The 21242-nt window shown below is 49.2% G+C and overlaps 2 protein-coding genes across 3 annotated transcripts; one reads left to right on the forward strand and one right to left on the reverse strand.

The window, feature by feature from the left end:
- The first annotated feature begins 9 nt into the window (after positions 1-9).
- Positions 10-7402, forward strand: ccdc189 (coiled-coil domain containing 189). Its single transcript, XM_002940583.5, has 10 exons — positions 10-171; positions 318-349; positions 3611-3676; positions 3945-4114; positions 4256-4326; positions 4430-4546; positions 5077-5146; positions 5577-5651; positions 5971-6045; positions 7191-7402. The coding sequence occupies exons 1-10, from the start codon at positions 121-123 to the stop codon at positions 7370-7372; spliced, it is 909 nt and encodes a 302-aa protein (XP_002940629.2). The 5' UTR covers positions 10-120; the 3' UTR covers positions 7373-7402.
- Positions 7403-7548: 146 nt separating this feature from the next.
- Positions 7549-17607, reverse strand: phkg2 (phosphorylase kinase, gamma 2 (testis)). 2 transcript variants are annotated; one of them, NM_001078819.1, is given in 10 exon segments: positions 7549-7829; positions 8781-9443; positions 10071-10196; positions 11019-11172; positions 11295-11414; positions 11540-11703; positions 12421-12486; positions 12944-12998; positions 13080-13255; positions 17332-17565. In NM_001078819.1, coding segments are annotated over 6 exon segments (651 nt in total). In that variant the 5' UTR covers positions 17427-17565; the 3' UTR covers positions 7549-7829; positions 8781-9443; positions 10071-10196; positions 11019-11172; positions 11295-11319.
- Between the last annotated feature and the right edge of the window lie 3635 nt (positions 17608-21242).

The following is a 21242-nucleotide window of genomic DNA, read 5'->3' on the forward strand; positions in this document are numbered from 1 at the left end:
GTACCTAAAGATATTTGCCAGTTCTTGAAGGGGTGGAGTCTATGGCGAAAGGGAAGGCCATTGGTCAGCGGCCGGTCGTCTTGGAGATGGGACGCTGCGGAGAGTGAAAAGGTTAAAATAATGTCCGGGGAGATCGGATACCGGAGACCCGGAACCGAGGTGCTACTGTCGGTAAGTCTGTCAGACCAATCAGCTCTTTGCTTACAGCTCATTCAATTAGATTGAGTACGCATGACATATACTTACACACACAGAAATATAATGTAATATATAATAATATATATAATTATGACTGCTTCCTTTGTTTGTCATTTCAGATAAAAAGAAGAAAACCACAAATCTGCCTCTGGTAAAAGTCACCCCCCCCCCCCCCCCCCCCCCCACTTACTCCTCTTCCTCCTCCTTAAAGCAATACTGCTATGGGGAAAATGGGACCAAAACCCCATCAATTAATAGAGCTTCTCCGGCAGAATCCTGCATTGTAATCTGTTTTTCCCATGGGGCTAGCCATATTCTTCATTTCCCAGGGTGCCACAGCCATGTGACCTGTGCTCTGATAAACTTCAGTCTCACTTTACTGCTGCGCTGCAAGTTGGAGTGATATCCCCCCCCCTCACCCCCAGCAGCTGATCAGCAGAACAATGGGAAGGGAGCAAGATAGCAGCTCCCAGTAGGTATCAGAATAGCACTCAATAGTAAGAAATCCAAGTCCGGCTTGGGACTCCTCCAGTTACATGGGAGTAGGAGAAACAATAGGTTAGCTGAAAGCAGTTCTAATGTGTAGCGCTGGCTGAAAGCTCAGACTCAGGCACAATGCACTGAGATGGCGCCTACACACCAATATTACAGCTACAAATACATTTGTTGGTTCCAGAATAAAAGTTTAGAGGGAATTATTTGATGTAACAGTTTTATTTAGAAATGAAAAAGTACCCAATAAAAATCATTACAGTATCCCTTTAATCAGCTTCATCCTCACACCCCCTCCCTGCCCTTACACCCTTCTCAGCCATACACCTCCTTACTGATAGCACCCACACCCTTACACACCCACACCCTTACACACCCACACCCTTACACACCTGCACCCTTACACACCCACACCCTTACACACCCACACCCTTACACACCCACACCCTTACACACCTGCACCCTTACACACCCACACCCTTACACACCTGCACCCTTAAGGTGGTTATACACGTTTGGCGAGCGGACCTTCTCCCGATATCCCCACCTACGGGTGGGGGATATCGGGTGAATTTAGGCTAATTCGGTCGTTTGGCCCTGAGGACAAAGAATCGAATTAGAGCACCGGTAATAGGCACAGTCGTTTCAGGGACCGCATCAACGAGCCGATGCCGTCCCCGATCCAACTAAATTTTCTAACCTGCCCGATCGATATCTGCCCAATTTCAGGCCAGATATCGGTCGGGCAGGCCAGGAGTTTGTGTCCCTACACAGGCTGATAAGCTGCTGAATTGTCTAAGGGACCGATATCGTCAGCTACAATCAGCCTGTGTATGGGGACCTTTACAATCCCGCACCCTGACACACCCTCACACACCCTCACACACCCGCACCCTCACACACCCCCACCCTCACACACCCGCACCCTCACACACCCCACCCTCACACACCCACACACACCCCCACCCTCACACACCCGCACCCTCACACACCCCCACCCTCACACACCCCCACCCTCACACACCCGCACCCTCACACACCCCCACCCTCACGCACCCTCACACACCCCCACCCTCACACACCCGCACCCTCACACACCCCCACCCTCACTACACCCGCACCCTCACACACCCGCACCCTCACACACCCTCACACACCCGCACCCTCACACACCCGCACCCTCACACACCCGCACCCTCACACACCCGCACCCTCACACACCCTCACACACCCGCACCCTCACACACCCGCACCCTCACACACCCGCACCCTCACACACCCGCACCCCTCACACACCCCCACCCCTCACACACCCGCACCCTCACACACCCCCACCCTCACACACCCGTACCCTCACACACCCGCACCCTCACACACCCGCACCCTCACCACACCCGCACCTCACACACACCCGCACCCTCACACACCCCCACCCTCACACACCCCCACCCTCACACACCCCCACCCTCACACACCGCACCCTCACACACCCGCACCCTCACACACCCTCACACACCCGCTCCCTGACACCGCACCCGACACACCCGCACCCTCACACACCCGCACCCTCACACACCCACCCTCACACACCCCCACCCTCACACACCCGCACCCTCACACACCCCACCCTCACACACCCTCACACAACCCACACCCTCACACACCCGCACCCTCACACACACCGCTCCCTGACACCGCACCCTGACACACCCGCACCCTGACACACCGCACCCTCACACACACCGCTCCCTGACACACCGCACCCTCACCCTCACCCTGACACACCCGCACCCCATCACACCCACCCACCCTCCACCCTACCCGCACCCTCACACACCCACCCTCACACACCCTCACACACCCCCACCCTCACACCCCCACCCTCACACACCCCACCCTCACACACCCTCACACACCCTCACACCACCCGCACCCTCACACACCCACAACACACCGACCCTCACACACCCGCACCCTCACACACCCCCACCCTCACACACCCTCCACACCCGCACCCTCACACACCCCGCTCCCTGACACCGCACCCTCACACACCCGCTCCCTGACACACCGCACCCTCACCCTCACCCTGACACACCCGCACCCTCACACACCCACACCCCCACCCTCACACACCCCACCCTCACACACCCCCACCCTCACACACCCGCACCCTCACACACCCCCACCCTCACACAACCGCTCCCTGACACACCGCACCCTCACACACCCGCACCCTGACACCGCACCCTGACACACCCGCACCCTGACACACCCGCACCCTCACACACCCGCACCCTGACACACCGCACCCTCACACACCCGCACCCTGACACACCCGCACCCTCACACACCCGCACCCTGACACACCCGCACCCTCACACACCCCACCCTCACACACCCTCACACACCCGCTCCCTGACACCGCACCCTGACACACCCGCACCTGACACACCCGCACCCCACAACACCCGCACCCTGACACACCGCACCCTCACACACCCGCACCCTGACACACCCGCACCCTCACACACCCCACCCTCACACACCCCCACCCTCACACACCGCACCCTGACACACCCGCACCCTCACACACCGCACCCTCACACACCCGCACCCTGACACACCCTCACACACCCGCACCCTCACCACCCGCACCCTGACACACCCTCACACACCCGCACCCTCACACACCCGCACCCCTGACACACCCTGACACACCCGCACCCTGACACACCCGCACCCTCACACACCCGCACCCTGACACACCCGCACCCTCACACACCGCACCCTCACACACCCGCACCCTGACACACCCTCACACACCCGCACCCTCACACTCCTTACAGCCTTAGCACCTTACCAGGTAATAGCACAAACCCCCCCAAGACCATGGTTTCTTCCTCCCTTTTTGCTACAGGAGGGATCTCTCGCTGCACGATGTAGAGACCTTGGAGAAAGCAAAGGGTGCCGATGACATTCACAGGTAAATGATTGTAGATTTCCCTTTGCCTGAGCCAGCACTAAGCACAGCTGCTTCTCTCTCTTTGCCCTACTGAGCCTCACCAGTACTCTTTTCTAAATACAATACTGCCTGTGGCAAATGCACATATTAACCCTTGTTTGCACACAGTTTTATGAGAAAAGCACCTTGTGGTTTGTGTGGTACATTCCCATGGGATACTTTGCCTGCTTCTGATTGGTCAACTGAGCTCTATCCCTGCATCTAATGGCAATTGTATTCCTATGCGCAGGGCTCTCTCCCATATACTGCATCTGGACTGTGATGCATCCGACCCCCGGGCCTCAGTGATACTGGACCTGTACTATTATACTGTGAGGTTCTGCCAGGACTGTGGGTTTAACAGAGAGCAGACCTCCTGTCTCTTCTCCATTGTAAAGGAAACCCACGCCGCCTGTACTGGTAGGCTGAACAGCACCTTGACATTCTTTGTTATTTTTCCTTTGTTAGGTGCCCACCTTTGGGTGCTGTTATACCCTTATTATACCTACATTTTCTCCTCGCCTATTTGTGCATCACTTAACCCTCTCGTTTCCATTACAGATACCCCTTTGAGTAACATCGACGCATGTTACCAATACTTCAAGGAATTACTTCTGTGCCACTCTGTCCATGTGAGTGTGTGCCAACCTCCACATAGCACCCATGGGTGTCACCATTTTAGCCAGTGCTAATAATTAGCAGCCCTTATATCCCTCTCTGCCATTATTTTCCCAGCGGCCTCCATTCAGCCTGGAACTCTTCACACAGCAGCAGATTCTCCAGATATCCAGTTACATGATGAACACTTACTTCCGCCACTTCAAACTCTATAAATACGTCTTTACACCCCAGGTACTCATTCCCACCTTTATAGAGCTTTTAGTATGATGTAGAGAGTAATATTCTGAGACAAGTTGCAATTGGTCTTAATTTTTTTATTGTTTTTAGTTTTTTAGTTATTTCATTTTCAGTTCAGCAGCTCTCCAGTTTGGAGTGTCAGCAGTTATTTGGTTGCTAGGATCAAAGTTACCTTAGCAACCAGGGAGTTGTTTGGATGAGAGGCTGGTATATGAATAGGAGAATAGAAAAGAAAGTTACAAAAAGTAACAATAACAATAAAACTGGAGCCTCGCAGGGCTATAGTTTTTGGCTGCCGGGGTCAGTGACCCCCATTTAAAAACTGCAAAGAATTGGAAGAAGGCAAATAATTAAAAAACTATAACAACTAAATAATGGAGACCAATTGAAAAGTTGCATAGAATAGGTCATTCCATAACATACTAAAAGGTAGCTGATAGGGGAACCACCCCTTTAATATAGCAGTCAGTGTGTGCATACAGGATGGTTGTGCCAAGGCTTGATCTGCTCTCCCCCTTCTGTAGGTGCATCTGGATCTCTCCATCTTATATGAAGGAATGGCAGAGGCAGAAGTGGCATCAGATAGAGAGCAAGGTAAGTGCTCTGTGGGCAGCAGGTGGTGCCAGGGTACATTAGGGGGTGGATTGATTACATGGGGCAATAAGGTGTTTCATTAGAAACCTTGCCATTGCTAGGTACTGTTAATAGGAATGAATTCTGTAACAACAGTGCCGCCTACTGGTCACTTTCTGAACAGGAACGGTCAGGAGAAAGACAGAGGGCTGAACTGATTTTTTTTTTAACTTTTTAAGCAAAAGAACAAGAAGTTATCTGAGGTTTCTAATGTTTTGTCCAACCTGGAGAATATCAGACTCCATTACTTATCCTTGAAAGGCCAGATTTACTGAGGTTGTTAGAAGAGAGAATTAGCTGAATATCAGTGTTCGGTATCTGGCCCATTTTGGATCACTGGATTTATGGTAGAGAAAACTTGAGAACGTGGTTCCTTCCTTCTTTCTTGCAGAGTCTCCAAGGCCTGACATTAGCAGCGAGGCGACGGCCTTAGAAGAAAAGGGAGAATGCAGTGTAGCAGTGAACGGTGAGTGTAAGCAGAGGTGATAGGTAATAAGGTAGGTCTCTATAGGTGGCCATACATGGGTCGATTCAGCAGCTTATCTGTCCGTGTATGGGGCTCTAGAATGGGCTTACCCGACCAATATCTGACTGATATCCTAGGGCCAAACAGATTACAGTGATGAGGATAAAGGCCATTGGGGCGAGGGCCATATCGACAAGCCAATCTGACCATTTTCCCTAGGATATCAGTCCAATATCCCCCACCTCAAGGAGATCATATGGGGGCAAGATCGATGTTTGGGCTTTAGGGGCCGTTAGAACTGACACTCATATTTCTGCAGGCTCTACGCAACCTGATGAAGGGAGCAAGGAGTTGGATTTGGAGGAAGGGAAACAGCCCGGAGCAGACAGTGAGAGTAAGTGCCAGTAACACATGAAAATGGACATAAACGGATATTAGAGGTCAGAAACAGAAGCTTTAAAGGGCTTGTGAGTTAACTTTTAATTGGCTATAAACGGCAAACACTTAGCAACTTTTCAACTGGTCTTCCTTTTTTTTTTTTTTTTTTTTAAAGTTTCCGAATTATTTGACGACGACTTCTGCTTCTTTCCTGCTCTCAGCCAAAAATCTATTGCTCTGTGAGGCTACAATTTTATTGTTATTGTTCCTTTTTATGGCTTATCTTTCTATTCAGCCCCCCTAGAATATATATTCCAATCTCATTCAAGCCACAGCCTGGTTGCTAAGGTAAATTGGACAGTAACCAGGTAGCCGCTGATATTCCAGACTAGAGAGCTGCTGTACAAAAGCTAAATTGTTCAAAAACCCACAACAAATAAAAAATTAAGACCAATTGCAAGTTGTCACAGAAAATCATTCTCTACATTATACTAAAAAAGTTCAAAAAGTCAAAGGTGAACTAACCCTTTGAGTGCTAAATCCAGTCTTGTTCAGGACATGTATGGCCACTTTAAAGGGGTTGTTCACCTTTGAGTTAACTCTTAGTATGCTGTAGAGAGTAATATTCAAGGACAGTTTGCAGTTGGTCTTCATTTGTTATTATTGGTAGTTTTTTTTTAATTATTTCAGTGTTTGTTCAGCAGCTCTCCAGTTTGGAGTTTTAGCAGCTGTCTGGTTGCTAGGGTCCACGTTACCTTAGCAACCAGAGAGTGGTTAGAATGAGAGACAGGAATATAAATAGGGGAGGGACTGAATAGAAAAATAAGTAATAAAAAGTAACAATTACCAATAAAACTGGAGCCTCACAGAGCAATGGTTTTTTGGCTGCCGGGGTCAGTGACCCCCATTTGAAAGCTGCAAAGAGTTGGAAGAAGGCGGCAAATAATTCAAAAACTATAAAAAAATAAATAATGAAGAACAATTGAAAAGTTGCTTAGAATTAGCCGTTCTATAACATACTACAAGTTAATGTAAAGGTGAACTACGCCTTTATGAATAAGCTGACAATAAATGATATAGCTGTAAGTATGATGGTGTGGGAAGGGGCCAGGCTGGAAAGTACAGGCAATGGCTATATAATATCTGCACATTTATCCTCAGCCCCACTACGTCACTACATAGAACAGAGCCTGGGTAAGGAGGTGGAACGGCTGCGCAGTGAGGTGGATAGGAAGCTGAGACTGAATGAAGAGCTGATGCAGGAGAGGCTGGGGGAGCCGCAGGATGCCAGAGCCAAATCTCCTGGGCAACGGAACAAAAGGGTCTCCATAAAGGGGAAATAAGGGTTAATAAATCATCTTGATGGACAGAAATCCAGTGCATTCATTGGGATACATGCTAAGCTCTGCTTGTACCAAATAGGGGTGCAGAGGGGTTCCTAGCTTCCTTGGGCCACTAAATAATCTAAACTCTCACAAGGTATAGGAATGTCCCAACACAGACACCGTACAAATTGTGCTTTAGTTTTACTCTCTTCACCACACCAGGAAAAAAGCACCTTTATTTACAAATAAAAGACATCTCTGCAATAATTTTAAAATATTAAATATAAAAAGACCAGTTTAGGGGTCTGTATTTGTTCCCATGTTCTCTTCTGTTCTGTACACAGTTCTTACCCCCCCCCGCCCTCCTCGTAACCATTTTGTATCATAAGAGTCCCCTTTCCTTGGTTCTTGAAACAATGGTCTCAGTGGTTTGGATTCATGGTGAATGGGCCCTACATTTGGTTCTGCTAGTGATCTCTAGGGATCATCATCGGTTCCCTAGGGATCTTTAGGGATTACCATTGGTTCCCTTGTTCTGCTAGTGATCTCTAGGGATTATCATTGGTTCCCTTGTTCTGCTAGTGATCTCTTGGGATTATCATTGGTTCCCTTGTTCTGATATTGATCTCTAGGGATTATCATTGGTTCCCTTGTTCTGATGTTGATCTCTAGGGATTATCATTGGTTCCCTTGTTCTGCAAGTGATCTCTAGGGATTACCATTGGTTCCCTTGTTCTGCTAGTGATCTCTAGGGATTACCATTGGTTCCCTTGTTCTGCTAGTGATCTCTAGGGATTACCATTGGTTCCCTTGTTCTGCTAGTGATCTCTAGGGATTACCATTGGTTCCCTTGTTCTGCTAGAGATCTCTAGGGATTACCATTGGTTCCCTTGTTCTGGTAGTGATCTCTAGGGATTACCATTGGTTCCCTTGTTCTGATAGTGATCTCTAGGGATTACCATTGGTTCCCTTGTTCTGCTAGTGATCTCTAGGGATTACCATTGGTTCCCTTGTTCTGCTAGAGATCTCTAGGGATTACCATTGGTTCCCTTGTTCTGCTAGAGATCTCTAGGGATTACCATTGGTTCCCTTGTTCTGGTAGTGATCTCTAGGGATTACCATTGGTTCCCTTGTTCTGATAGTGATCTCTAGGGATTACCATTGGTTCCCTTGTTCTGCTAGAGATCTCTAGGGATTACCATTGGTTCCCTTGTTCTGGTAGTGATCTCTAGGGATTACCATTGGTTCCCTTGTTCTGATAGTGATCTCTAGGGATTACCATTGGTTCCCTTGTTCTGCTAGAGATCTCTAGGGATTACCATTGGTTCCCTTGTTCTGCTAGAGATCTCTAGGGATTACCATTGGTTCCCTTGTTCTGGTAGTGATCTCTAGGGATTACCATTGGTTCACTTGTTCTGATAGACATCTCTAGGGATTATCATCGGTTCCCTTGTTCTGCTAGTGATCTCTAGGGATTACCATTGGTTCCCTTGTTCTGCTAGTGATCTCTAGGGATTATCATCAGTTCCCTTGTTCTGCTAGTGATCTCTAGGGATTACCATTGGTTCCCTTGTTCTGCTAGTGATCTCTAGGGATTATCATTGGTTCCCTTGTTCTGCTAGTGATCTCTAGGGAATATCATACAGTGAGTGAGCAGATCTTGGATTGATTTGTTCCCATGCCGTTTATGAGGTCATTTGATGCAATTCAGAACCGTTGTCTCTCTACTATTTGTTCCAGTTATAATGATTGGCTCCTCAGGGTTGTACGGACTATTCACTCCCCATCCCGCTTCTTTGTGCGTGTCCATATCAGCTGGGTACTCTGCTCACATCTCTAAGTCCCGATCATCATCATCCCCCATAGCCAATAACAGGGCTTTGGGCTGGTTCTGAAACAAAGCTGCCCGGTTCTGTCTTTCCCCCTTCTTCACCCAGTGCCCATAAATGCGGAAAGCGCAGGCGTCGATCAGTCTCCGAACGCCTTTAATTCCGTACGGGTCCCTCATCAGCAGCTGAGTTGTTACAGGACGGGCCCGCCGCCACCGTACCAGGATACGGACACACGCCAGCGCCGCCCACGCTGCGATCTACACGAGAAACAGGAAAAGTCAAGCTGGGACAAAGGAGAAAAGGATACACAATGCTGCTCCTTTTAAAGGGAAAGCAAACCGTTATTGTATTCTGAGCTTTGTAATGGTTAAAGGGGTGGTTTACCATTACATTGACTTTTAGTATGTTATAGAATGTCCTATTCTTAGCGAATTTGCAATTGGTCTTCATTATAGTTTTTAAATTACTTGCCTTCCACTTCTACGCCTTTTTATCTTTCTCTGACCCCCAACAGCCAGAAACTATTGCTTTGTGCACACAATTTTATTATTATTATTATTGTTAATTTTTATTATTATATCTTTCTGTTCAGGCCCTTTCCTATTCATATTCCAGTCTCTCATTGAAACCACTGCCTGGTTGCTAAGGTAAACAAAACCCTAGCAACCAGATAGTTGCTGAAATTCCAAACTGGAGCGCTGTTTAAACAAAATCTTAACCGAAAAAACACAAAATATAAACAAATGAAGACCAACTGCAAATTGTCTTAGAATGTCACAGTCTACATCGTACTAAAAGTTAATTTAAAAGGTGAACAACTCCTTTAAAAGACGCCAGTTGGAGCCTACATTCCACTGTGTGCAGCTAAAGATCTGGATACGAACCCGGAAGCGATAAGATGGTTTCACCGGAGTATCCTGGTCTCTCTGGTGGCTCTGGAAGAAAGGGTGCTGGAGAGCCTGCTCGGCTGTGAGGCGCTTCTCGGGACAGACCTCCAATAAACGACAGATCTGCAAGGCAGGATAAATGGGTAAGAGAGCAGACACAAAAAGCTACAGACTATGATAAAACAAGGCAAATATAGGAATAAAGAAAGAATGAGGGATTCAAGAAAGAAGGCCGGAATATAAGGGAACAATTCAGTGTAAAAACAGTTAAATAGACTGTGCAAAATAAATCTAGTTAGCCAAAAATGTAATCTATAAAGGCTGGAGGGAATGGATGTCTAACATAATAGCCAGAACACTACTTCCTGCTTTCAGCTCTCTAAAGGTGGCCATACACCTACACCTACGGGTGGGCGATATTGGGCAAATGTAGGCTAATTCAATCGTTTGGCCCTAGGGCCAGATATCGGTTGGGCAGGCCTGTCGTTCCTGCCCCTACATGGGCTGATAAGCTGCCGAAACGGTCTAAGGGACCGATATCGGCAGCTACAATCGGCCCGTGTATGGGGACCTTAAGCTGTTAGCAGTCAGTAACCAATCAGTTAACTGGGGGGGGGGGCATATGGGACATAACTGTTCAGTTAGTTTGCCTTTGAATCTGACCTGTGAACTCACAGACTAACTAAACCGTTATGTCCCATATGGCCACCCCCTAAAGTTACTGACTAACTAAGAGGCTAGAGAGCTGAAAGGTAGTAGTGTTCTGGCTATTATGTTAGACATCTGCTCACTCCAGCCTTTATAGATGACATTTTTGCCTAACTATATTACCAATAAATTTTATTTTGCGCAGTCTGTCTGTTTTATCCAGTTTCATTTTCACACCGACCTGTTCCTTGAAGGGGAGTACAAAAAAAAGGAATCCAATGGAAGCCTTGGTTTTACCAGATCTTTAACTGTGGAAGATCGGTCGTCCCATTCCGGAGAACCAAACTGGAATCTACCGTCCATAATCATGCGGAGCATCAGCATCTGTTTCCGGTGCCAGAAAGGGGGCGATCCAGCCAGCAGGGTGAACATAATCACTCCACATGCCCAGCTGTGGAACAGAGACATCAGGGTGAGGTAGGAACACAGCACTCATAGAGTTAACTAGCACCCCCGGAGAAACATGTATATAGACGAAGAAAGACAGACCATTCCGCTAGCCCACCTACATACCCCCACTGTCTGCTCAGCACCCAACTCACAGATCGACTTCTCTGCCGTATCCTGGGTGGGTCTCATCCATTGAACATTTTAAAATCTCCGGAGCCAAATACCCAGGTGTCCCACAAAGCTCTAAGGGATGAAGGAGAGAGAAAGGCAGGGGGTTAGACAAGCATGAATAAATAAAGTGACAGCAGCCCATTAAGGGGAGGTTGGTGAGACTGCTAGAAAGGAACGGAGACTGGCACGAGAGTCACCTCGGAGCTTCTCAGTAGGCTTTAGGATGCAGCTAAAGCCAAAGTCGGAGAGTTTGATATTCAGGCAGTCGTCCATGAGAATGTTCTCGGGCTTGAGATCCCTGTGCACTATGTTGTTGGAGTGCAGGTAAGTGACTGCTTCCAGGAGAGACCTCATGATACACCTGCAAGCCAGGAAAGGAACAGAGCAGGTAAGGAGAGGGCACTGCCCATTAAACTGCAGCTCTGGTATTAAAGGCAACATTGTTAGGCAGGCAAGAAGGTGGCAAGTAGAGAAAGGGCAGCGAAAGAAGCAACTGCCCCAGGGCTGTGGAGTCGGAAGCAATTTTGGTTCCCTGGAGTTGGAGTCGGTTCAACTGAGGAGTTGAAGGATTTATGCACGGACTCAAGGGCTGTGGAGTCGGATTTGTGGAGATGGAAGTAATTTTGGGTACCTGGGTCAGAATTTGTGGTGCCATAAACTGAGAAGTCAGCGTTGAAGGATTTATGTACCAACTCCACGGAGCTGACTGCCCCCCGCCACAAAGAGAATACAAAGATATACTGTAAAATATTTTAGTATATGCCCAGCCTGTACCCCTCCAGCTCCAAAGGGCAAACAGGAGCATGCTGGGCATTGCTAATTTCTGTCATTTTTTTCCCCCTCTGATGGTGGTCCATGGAGTAAATAATAAAGATAAGACACAACCAAGCAGAGGTTGGAGAATTTAGGGCAGGTGGAGGAAAAGTAAGCATCGCTGGGGTCACCAAATGAAAGAATATTAGGGGCCACAGGGGTTGCTGCACACACGGGGTGCTGTCGATATTGGGAACATGGGTGAGTGGAAAGAGACAGTAAAAGAAAGAAGCAGCAAAGGCAGGGAGAGTCCAGTGCCAGTTACCTAGTCTCTTTCTCACTGAGCGTCACTTTCTCCGTCAGGTAATCAAATAGTTCCCCCCTTTTCATCCTGAAAAAAACATAACATTACAGGGCACATCTACAAGGGCACATCAAATGGGGCACATCTGACAAGGGCACATCCCCAGGCACCCTGGCACGGGTAGGAGCACACCGCAAACACATCCCTCTCTCCATCACATTTCCATGAGTCTGCATTCCGCGTGTACTGGGATTATATCAAGAGGAAATGATAGAACCTGGTGTTAACGGCACTGGAAATAATCCGGATAATCCATGCAGGCACTACAGCCTGACGGATCATTCCGGCCACGGAGAGACAGTTGTCAGCCGGTGGAGCATGTGCTGAATTTAAAGGGCTATACCTAAATAAACAGCTTGCTGGTACCGTGTAGAAACCAGGGGGCAATCTCCATTCACTCTGTCCCTATATATTCTTTCATACACCAACCCTCGGACCAGGCAACTGCTCCCCAAATTCAGCCCGAAGCAAGGGTCATACTTACAAGTCAAACACCAGGAATATAAATGTGGAGGATTCGTAGGAGTCGATCAGCGAGACTGCAAGAGAGCATGACAGGAAGTGCTTAGGGACGAACATTGGCTGAGCTCAGTGATTGGAGGAGACGGAAGGGTGCTTACTGATAGACGGGTGGTTAGAGACATGGTGGAGAATCTCCATCTCTTTGGCAGTAGAGAGGCGCACCTCCTTGAGCTGCTCAGGACTCAGTCTCTCCGGGGTTACCTCAATAATCTTCACTGCATACTGCCGGCCTGTCTCTCGGTGAATACATCGACGCACCGTGCTCGAAACCCCCCTGGAACAAAAAAACCAGCTTAAATGAGGGTAAGAGAGGAGATGGCAAACGTTATGGGAGGAGACCAAAAGCACTATCCTTCAGCTTTCCCTTACTGTATTATACTGTACCATGATCCTTTAGGTCAGAAAATACTGTAATTAAGCATGCATACGGTCTGGCCAATGAGGAAGCCCCATGCTTGCTGGGTAAAGTCCTGTACTGGGTGCTTCAGTCGTTTTGCTCACGGGCCTACGTACTGGATACCTGTCCCTTTCCGACAAACATTTATATAAAAGAGGACATGTAACAGGGTGCTATGGCGACCACCCAGGGTGGTAAGGAGAAGATCATGAGCACCTATGGGTGCCAAGTGAGAGCAGTCACAGCTTTGTGTGGGGGTATTTGCTTGGGACAAGATTCAAAGCAACTATTGGAATGAGAGGAATAAAGGAGTTGTTCGCCTTTGTGTTAACTATTAGTATGAGTATAGAGCGTAATATTCTGAGAAAATCTGCAATTTGTCTTCATTTTCATTATTTGTGTTTTTTTTTTTTTAGTTATTTCATTTTTTGTTCGGCAGCTCTGCAGTTTGGAGTTTCAGCAGCTATTTGGTTGCTAGGGTCCAAATTACCTTAGTGACCAGGGAGTGGTTTGAATGAGAGAATGGTAAATGAATAGGAGAGGGACTGAATAGACAAACACATTTAAAAAAAAGTAACAATAACAATAAAACTGTAGCCTTTTCAAGCAATAGTTTTTGGCTGCCGGGGTCAGTGACCCCCATTTTGAAGAAAATTTAGCAAGGAGCTAATAACCAAGGTTAGATAACTATAAATGGATTGGGTGCTGGGCTGCTCGGCTATGTTTGGCAGAATGACTGAGCGCCGCCGGGGCAGCCAAAGAGAGGAACCTAAAGAATGTCAGAGGGGAGGGGAAACTCACTGTAAAGCCGGCAGCTTATTGGCTGGTGTGTGGGGCATGTCTGAGAAACCACTGGACTGGGGGCTTTATAGGTATGATCTGAACGTTAGTCCGGGGCCCCACAACTGGCTCAGCACATAGTTGCCCAAATCAAACGAAAATTCACTTTTAGGCAACTGCCATACAAGCAGAGCTCAGGGTGTACAGCGAGCTTAAACCAGCAGGTACTGGCCCAGGGGAAGGTCGGGGATTGTTGATACAGAGCTCAGAGCGTCAACACAAGTCCCATTTGTTTTGCTCATGAACAAAGAGTACATAAGTGTATATTGCCCCTTCAGCACATTCCCCTATTGTAGTCTAAGCAGCTGTTATCTGCTAAGTAAAGTGGCCCCTAGAGCCCTGCTGCCCCCCTGCACATCTGGCTGCACTCGTATTTTAGAAATAAGGAAAAATTTCATAAGAGATATACAACAACCGCTTAATATACCTTTGCACAGTAGCCTGATGGTATACAGAGGGTTCTCTCTGCCAGTGGAAAATAGCCCCAAGGTTATGAGGGGGGAGGTATAGGATGGGGCCCCTGTAGGAATGGGGCCAGTAATGGTCTATGAAAGGAAAGGTATGGAAATGGTGCCAGCAATGTACACTAAGGGGAAAGGCATGGGAAGGTGACTGTGAGTAATGACTGGAAAGGAAAATATACAGAGGGGGTATCTAAGGGCAAGGGCAGAAAGAGACTCTAAAGGGGGAAACACGGAATGAATTCCAGTATGCACTGATGCCTGATGGAATGGAGTAAGTAATGGGCTCTAAAGGTACACAAAGGCCCCTATGTAGGGATGGGGGCAGTAATGGAGACTAAAGGGAAAGGTATAGGAGGGGCCCCTATAGGGGGGGTAAGGAACAAATTCCTGTAGGGATGGGGGCAGTAATGGACACTAAAGGGAAAGGTATAGGAGGGGCCCCTATGGGGGGGGGGGGGGGTAAGGCAATGATTCCTGTAGGGATGGGGGCAGTAATGGAGACTAAAGGGAAAGGTATAGGAGGGGCCCCTATGGGGGGGGGTAAGGCGCTGATTCCTGTAGGGATGGGGGCAGTAATGGACACTAAGGGAAAGGTATAGGAGGGGCCGCTATGGGGGGGGGTAAGGCGCTGATTCCTGTAGGGATGGGGGCAGTAATGGACACTAAGGGAAAGGTATAGGAGGGGCCCCTATGGGGGGGGGGGGGTAAGGAGCTGATTCCTGTAGGGATGGGGGCAGTAATGGACACTAAGGGAAAGGTATAGGAGGGGCCGCTATGGGGGGGGGGGGGGGGTAAGGAGCTGATTCCTGTAGGGAGGGGGGCAGTAATGGAGACTAAAGGGAAAGGTATAGGAGGGGCCCCTATGGGGGGGGGGGGTAAGGAGCTGATTCCTGTAGGGATGGGGGCAGTAATGGACACTAAAGGGAAAGGTATAGGAGGGGCCCCTATGGGGGGGGGGGGGGTAAGGCGCTGATTCCTGTAGGGATGGGGGCAGTAATGGACACTAAGGGAAAGGTATAGGAGGGGCCGCTATGGGGGGGGGGGTAAGGCGCTGATTCCTGTAGGGATGGGGGCAGTAATGGACACTAAGGGAAAGGTATAGGAGGGGCCCCTATGGGGGGGGGGGTAAGGAGCTGATTCCTGTAGGGATGGGGGCAGTAATGGACACTAAGGGAAAGGTATAGGAGGGGCCGCTATGGGGGGGGGGGGGGGGTAAGGAGCTGATTCCTGTAGGGATGGGGGCAGTAATGGAGACTAAAGGGAAAGGTATAGGAGGGGCCCCTATGGGGGGGGGGGGGTAAGGAGCTGATTCCTGTAGGGATGGGGGCAGTAATGGACACTAAAGGGAAAGGTATAGGAGGGGCCCCTATGGGGGGGGGGGGGGTAAGGAGCTGATTCCTGTAGGGATGGGGGCAGTAATGGACACTAAGGGAAAGGTATAGGAGGGGCCCCTATGGGGGGGTAAGGAGCTGATTCCTGTAGGGATGGGGGCAGTAATGGACACTAAGGGAAAGGTATAGGAGGGGCCCCTATGGGGGGGGGGGGGGGTAAGGCGCTGATTCCTGTAGGGATGGGGGCAGTAATGGACACTAAGGGAAAGGTATAGGAGGGGCCCCTATGGGGGGGGGGGGGGGGGGGGGTAAGGCACTGATTCCTGTAGGGATGGGGGCAGTAATGGAGACTAAAGGGAAAGGTATAGGAGGGGCCCCTATGGGGGGGGGGGGGGGGGTAAGGAGCTGATTCCTGTAGGGATGGGGGCAGTAATGGACACTAAGGGAAAGGTATAGGAGGGGCCCCTATGGGGGGGGGGGGGTAAGGCACTGATTCCTGTAGGGATGGGGGCAGTAATGGAGACTAAAGGGAAAGGTATAGGAGGGGCCCCTATGGGGGGGGGGGTAAGGAGCTGATTCCTGTAGGGATGGGGGCAGTAATGGAGACTAAAGGGAAAGGTATAGGAGGGGCCCTATGGGGGGGGGTAAGGAGCTGATTCCTGTAGGGATGGGGGCAGTAATGGAGACTAAAGGGAAAGGTATAGAAGGGGCCCCTAGGGGGGGGGGGGTAAGGCACTGATTCCTGTAGGGATGGGGGCAGTAATGGGGACTAAGGGAAAGGTATAGGAGGGGCCCCTGGGGGGGGGGGGGTAAGGAGCTGATTCCTGTAGGGATGGGGGCAGTAATGGAGACTAAAGGGAAAGGTATAGGAGGGGCCCCTATGGGGGGGGGTAAGGCGCTGATTCCTGTAGGGATGGGGGCAGTAATGGACACTAAGGGAAAGGTATAGGAGGGGCCGCTATGGGGGGGGGGTAAGGCGCTGATTCCTGTAGGGATGGGGGCAGTAATGGACACTAAGGGAAAGGTATAGGAGGGGCCCCTATGGGGGGGGGGGTAAGGCACTGATTCCTGTAGGGATGGGGGCAGATGATTCCTATGGGGATCAGTACATAAAGAGCCGGTTATATTACATAATATAGGGGGGGGGGGCTCTACTGTTTCAGACCAGGGGGAACCCAGTGTGACACATAACAGTGCATTGTGGGTAGAAGCCATAGCGCGCCCCCCCCCCCCCCCGTTACAGACAGAGAGAGAGAGAGACGGCTGAGCAGTCACGTAGGGATCCCTAGAGTGCAGATGAGCCAATGACAGGCCGTACCTCCCGATGATCTCCTTGGGATCATATTTCTGGTAGAATTCCTTGGCACCGGCCCAGTCCGGGAGCTCATCCCTCGCCTCGGCATCCCGCGTCATGCTGCCCGGCCGCAATCCCCGCACAATCCCCGCACTCTCTCCCCGCAGCTCCGGAACCCACTCCGTGCGGAATCAGCAGCAACTGTACGGACAAACACCATCCCACCGCTGTCCGGCAATAACCGGAAGTGACGCGTCCTTCTATCTCCGCCCACTCCAGGTTTGCGAGGGTCAGGCTAGGACACGTGATGCAAGCTCCCGTGTTACCAGGTAACGCTTTCATCTGCCCCAGACCTGCTCCTATTGGTCAACGAACGCTTGAAGGGCGTGTCTACCGTATCCACCAAGGAATTCCGGGCGCCATGATTGTAGCGGGCATGCTGTCATTGCGGGTTTGGGAAAATGGAATTCATTGATTCTAAAGAGGCTGTAATGTGAAGTCTAGTTGCAAAGAAAGGGACAGAAGGTTGGTCCCTGCTCTTGAAAGTGTTAACTATTGTCATACAGTGAGCCAATACTTCCCATAGCAGAGCTGTCTACTCCCTCTATTTTATTGGGAGTTACTAGATTAGGCTCCGCCCCCTATCACCTTTATTCAGTCTCCTGAATTGTCACAATTTCTCACTTGTGCATTGCCCCCACCTAATGGTTTATAATTTAGTGGTGAGCGCAACTTTCCCTTTTTTGCTATAAATCAAAATGACATCATAGGCGGCAGTCTGTGTGGCCCATTGGCAAGCTGAGGGGCATTGAATCATTTTGGAGGGCCAGATTTGGTAAATTTATTTTTAAAAATGGCTGACGTGTTGTCTCACACACATTTTAGCCCCCCCTTGCACACACAGACCTGCTCCCCACTTTCTATTATGTGCCCCCATATTCATTTTTAGCCTGTTATTGAAAAGACCCCAAATTACCTCAGATAAAGGAATTGTCGGGTAGAGCTGAGAGTAAAATCGGAAGGGTTCTTAGTGGTACAGGGCCGCCATGAGAAAACACAGGGCCCCTCACAACAACATTTTCTCCCCCCCAGCATCCTCCAGCTCCCCCCAGCATCCTCCAGCTCCCCCCAGCATCATCCAGCCCCCCCCAGCATCCTTCAGCTCCCCCCAGCATCCTCCTGCTCCCCCCAGCATCCTCCAGCTCCCCCCAGCATCATCCAGCCCCCCCCAGCATCCTTCAGCTCCCCCCAGCATCCTTCAGCTCCCCTCCCAGCATCCTCCAGCTCCCCCCCAAGCATCCTCCAGCTTCCCCCCTCCAAGCATCTTTAAGCTCCCCCCCAGCATCCTCTTACTTCTTGCTGCTCCCCAAAGCATCCTCAAGCTCCCCCCCCCCAGCGACTTACTGCGGCTTCCTCCAGCTGCATCCTGCTCCCCACTGCATCTGCACAATTTTAGAAAGTTGTGCCCCGTGTGTACTGATGTTTCACGTACGCACGGGGCCCGTAATTCTTTAAAGGGGGCCTGGGCCAAAAAACTGTATCACGGCCGGGCCCCCTTTAAAGCAATGATCGTCTGGGCCTGGGACAACTGTCCCCCCTGTGCCCCCCTGATGGCGGCCCTGTAGTGGTAGTTAATGTGGCCACATCCCACCTCCAGTCTGCCCCTTTCTCCCCTTCCCAGCTCCCACTGACTCACCCAGTCCCTTCCCAATTCAGCTCCCTCTTGTGCCCTAGGCAGCTGGCTCTGCTGCCAACCCCCATAGTAGGGTGAAAAGGGGTATAATCAAAAATACACCTCAGCCTTCTTCTTACTGTCTTAATGAAGTTAGGAAGGGTAGGGATTGGGAAAGGTACCAGTCTGCCTCCCCCCACTCGCCCCTCATGAATACAGGGCTGCCAAACCATAAGGTAGATGTGCAGAGGCCTGTAGGGGTTCAGCAAAGTGCAGGACAGGGGCGAAACTGGGCAAAAAACATGACAGTATTTGCACTTGCCCCTGCCCCGCACTTGGTAAATAAGTCCTTTGCACTCTGTATAAACTCACTTGTAGGGCTATAAGCTCAGTCACCCCTGGGTGGCACCAACATCTCATGAACATCCCTCATTGTACCGAGTCCCTTATAGGAAATATACAGAGTTAATTTCACTTTCTGTTTCCTATATACAGTAGCAGCGCTGTTTCTGCCTGATTGTAAGTCTGATATCATGTCAGGCGGTTGCACATAGCGACTGCCTACAAGCAGCTGTAGATAAAAACCCTATAAATCTATATATATCTTTCATTAGGCAACAGTGTTTGGGTGGAGTTCCCCTTTACCTGCTCCATATTCAGACTACAAACTCTTCTATTCAGCCAGTGGGAACTGAAAGTGTAGAGAAGGGGAATGAGTAACACCATGTGACTACATCTCACTTGGGTCGAGTCCTGTCACCTATTACCATTAATTGGGACCCATGGGGTAGAGTCCTGCATGGAACCAATATTTGAGACCCAGGCCGGACCCACAACCTGCATTTTTACTCACTTTGACCCACTACCTGACCCGCAACTGCCTAATCCGCAACCCTGATTCACGACCCACTGACCACCATTAAACAGGAGCTGCTACTGCTGCAAAGTGACATCATCAGAAGTGGGCGGGGTAGAAAAAAACCTAAAGGTAATATAATATAATATAGGAAATATGGATAAGACCCACAACCCGCATCTGATAAGCTTGCATCTTGCTTTTCTTGCAGGTAACCCTCGGGTAACTGACCCGCTGCAGGACTCTACCCTCGGGTGACTGATGGAGTAAGAGCAGTTGGTTGGGAGTTGCTTTGTCTCAATAGATTTTTGGACACCCGTGTTAAAATATTAACCACCATATTAGTCCTTAATGGCTCCTTCGTTAAAGGAACAGTAACACCAAAACATGAAAGCGTACAAAAATCATAAATATATTAAGCACTATTGCCCTGCACTGGTAAACATTGGGTTTCAAAGCAGATAACAGATAAGCTCTCTAGATTCCCATTGTATTCTACAGAGCTTATCTGTTATCTGCTATGTAACCTGTACCTTTTCAACTTTTTCCAGCTTGAATGGCTGCCCCCGGGGCTACACAGCAGCTCTGTTGTAGGGTTCCTGAACCAAACACACAACTTTTACCAGTGCAGGGCAACAGTACATTATATTCCAATTACTTTAAAGCAGTTTAATTTTTTTTTTTAGTTTCTTTAATGAAGGAGCTATTAACATGTGATGCTGAAAACCTATTAAATGCCATTCTCTCTGTGCCCTTCCTCTGCTCTTCTCTACTCTTCCTCCTGTGTTTCAATGCAAGAAACATGGATCTACACACATAGGACATTATTTATATCCTTATTATTTATATAACAACCGACCATTCTGCTTTGCACTGTAGGATGCGACTCCCACCAACCAGGCACCATAACAAGGCAACTGCTTCCCTTTCCATATTCGGGGCAATCCTAGGCCATAAACAGTGGCGCGGAGAAGGATAAACCCATTGCACAACAACTCATAAAAAGCTTCAGCAGCAGCATCTGTCTGGGTCAGGAAAATTAGCTAGGTGTGAAGTGTGGGTGTGTTTGGCACAACTATCTAATAACACTGGCACGGCAAGCTGCTAAATGTCACCCACATACAAATGGCTAATGGTACAAGCTGGGCGTATGAATCCTCTTTATATAAAGGCACATCTTTCTGTAATCTGGATCTCCATAAGTCTGCTAAAAATCATCTAAATATTGAATAAACCCAATAGGCTTGTTTTGCCCCCAATAAGGGGTAATTATATCTTAGTTGGGATCAAGTACAGGTACTGTTTTATTATTACAGAGAAAAGGGAATCATTTAACCATGAAATAAACCCAATAGGGCTGTTCTGCCCCAATAAGGGGTAATTATATCTTAGTTGGGATCAAGTACA

Source organism: Xenopus tropicalis, chromosome 9 (genome assembly GCF_000004195.4).
Source record: "Xenopus tropicalis strain Nigerian chromosome 9, UCB_Xtro_10.0, whole genome shotgun sequence".
NCBI classification, from domain to species: Eukaryota; Metazoa; Chordata; class Amphibia; order Anura; family Pipidae; genus Xenopus; species Xenopus tropicalis.

Bases quoted from the DNA above. Each gene is read 5' to 3' on its own strand.
- ccdc189 (XM_002940583.5), top strand. From the start codon at position 121: ATGTCCGGGGAGATCGGATACCGGAGACCCGGAACCGAGGTGCTACTG. The intron at 4,327-4,429 runs GTGAGTGTGTGC...TTATTTTCCCAG, and splicing joins TTCTGTGCCACTCTGTCCAT to CGGCCTCCATTCAGCCTGGA. The intron at 5,147-5,576 runs GTAAGTGCTCTG...TCTTTCTTGCAG, and splicing joins GGCATCAGATAGAGAGCAAG to AGTCTCCAAGGCCTGACATT.
- phkg2 (XM_012970538.3), bottom strand. From the start codon at position 17,426: ATGACGCGGGATGCCGAGGCGAGGGATGAGCTCCCGGACTGGGCCGGT. The intron at 11,415-11,539 runs GTGACTCTCGTG...TTCATCCCTTAG, and splicing joins GCCTACTGAGAAGCTCCGAG to AGCTTTGTGGGACACCTGGG. The intron at 11,173-11,323 runs GTGAGTTGGGTG...TCTGTTCCACAG, and splicing joins TACGGCAGAGAAGTCGATCT to CTGGGCATGTGGAGTGATTA.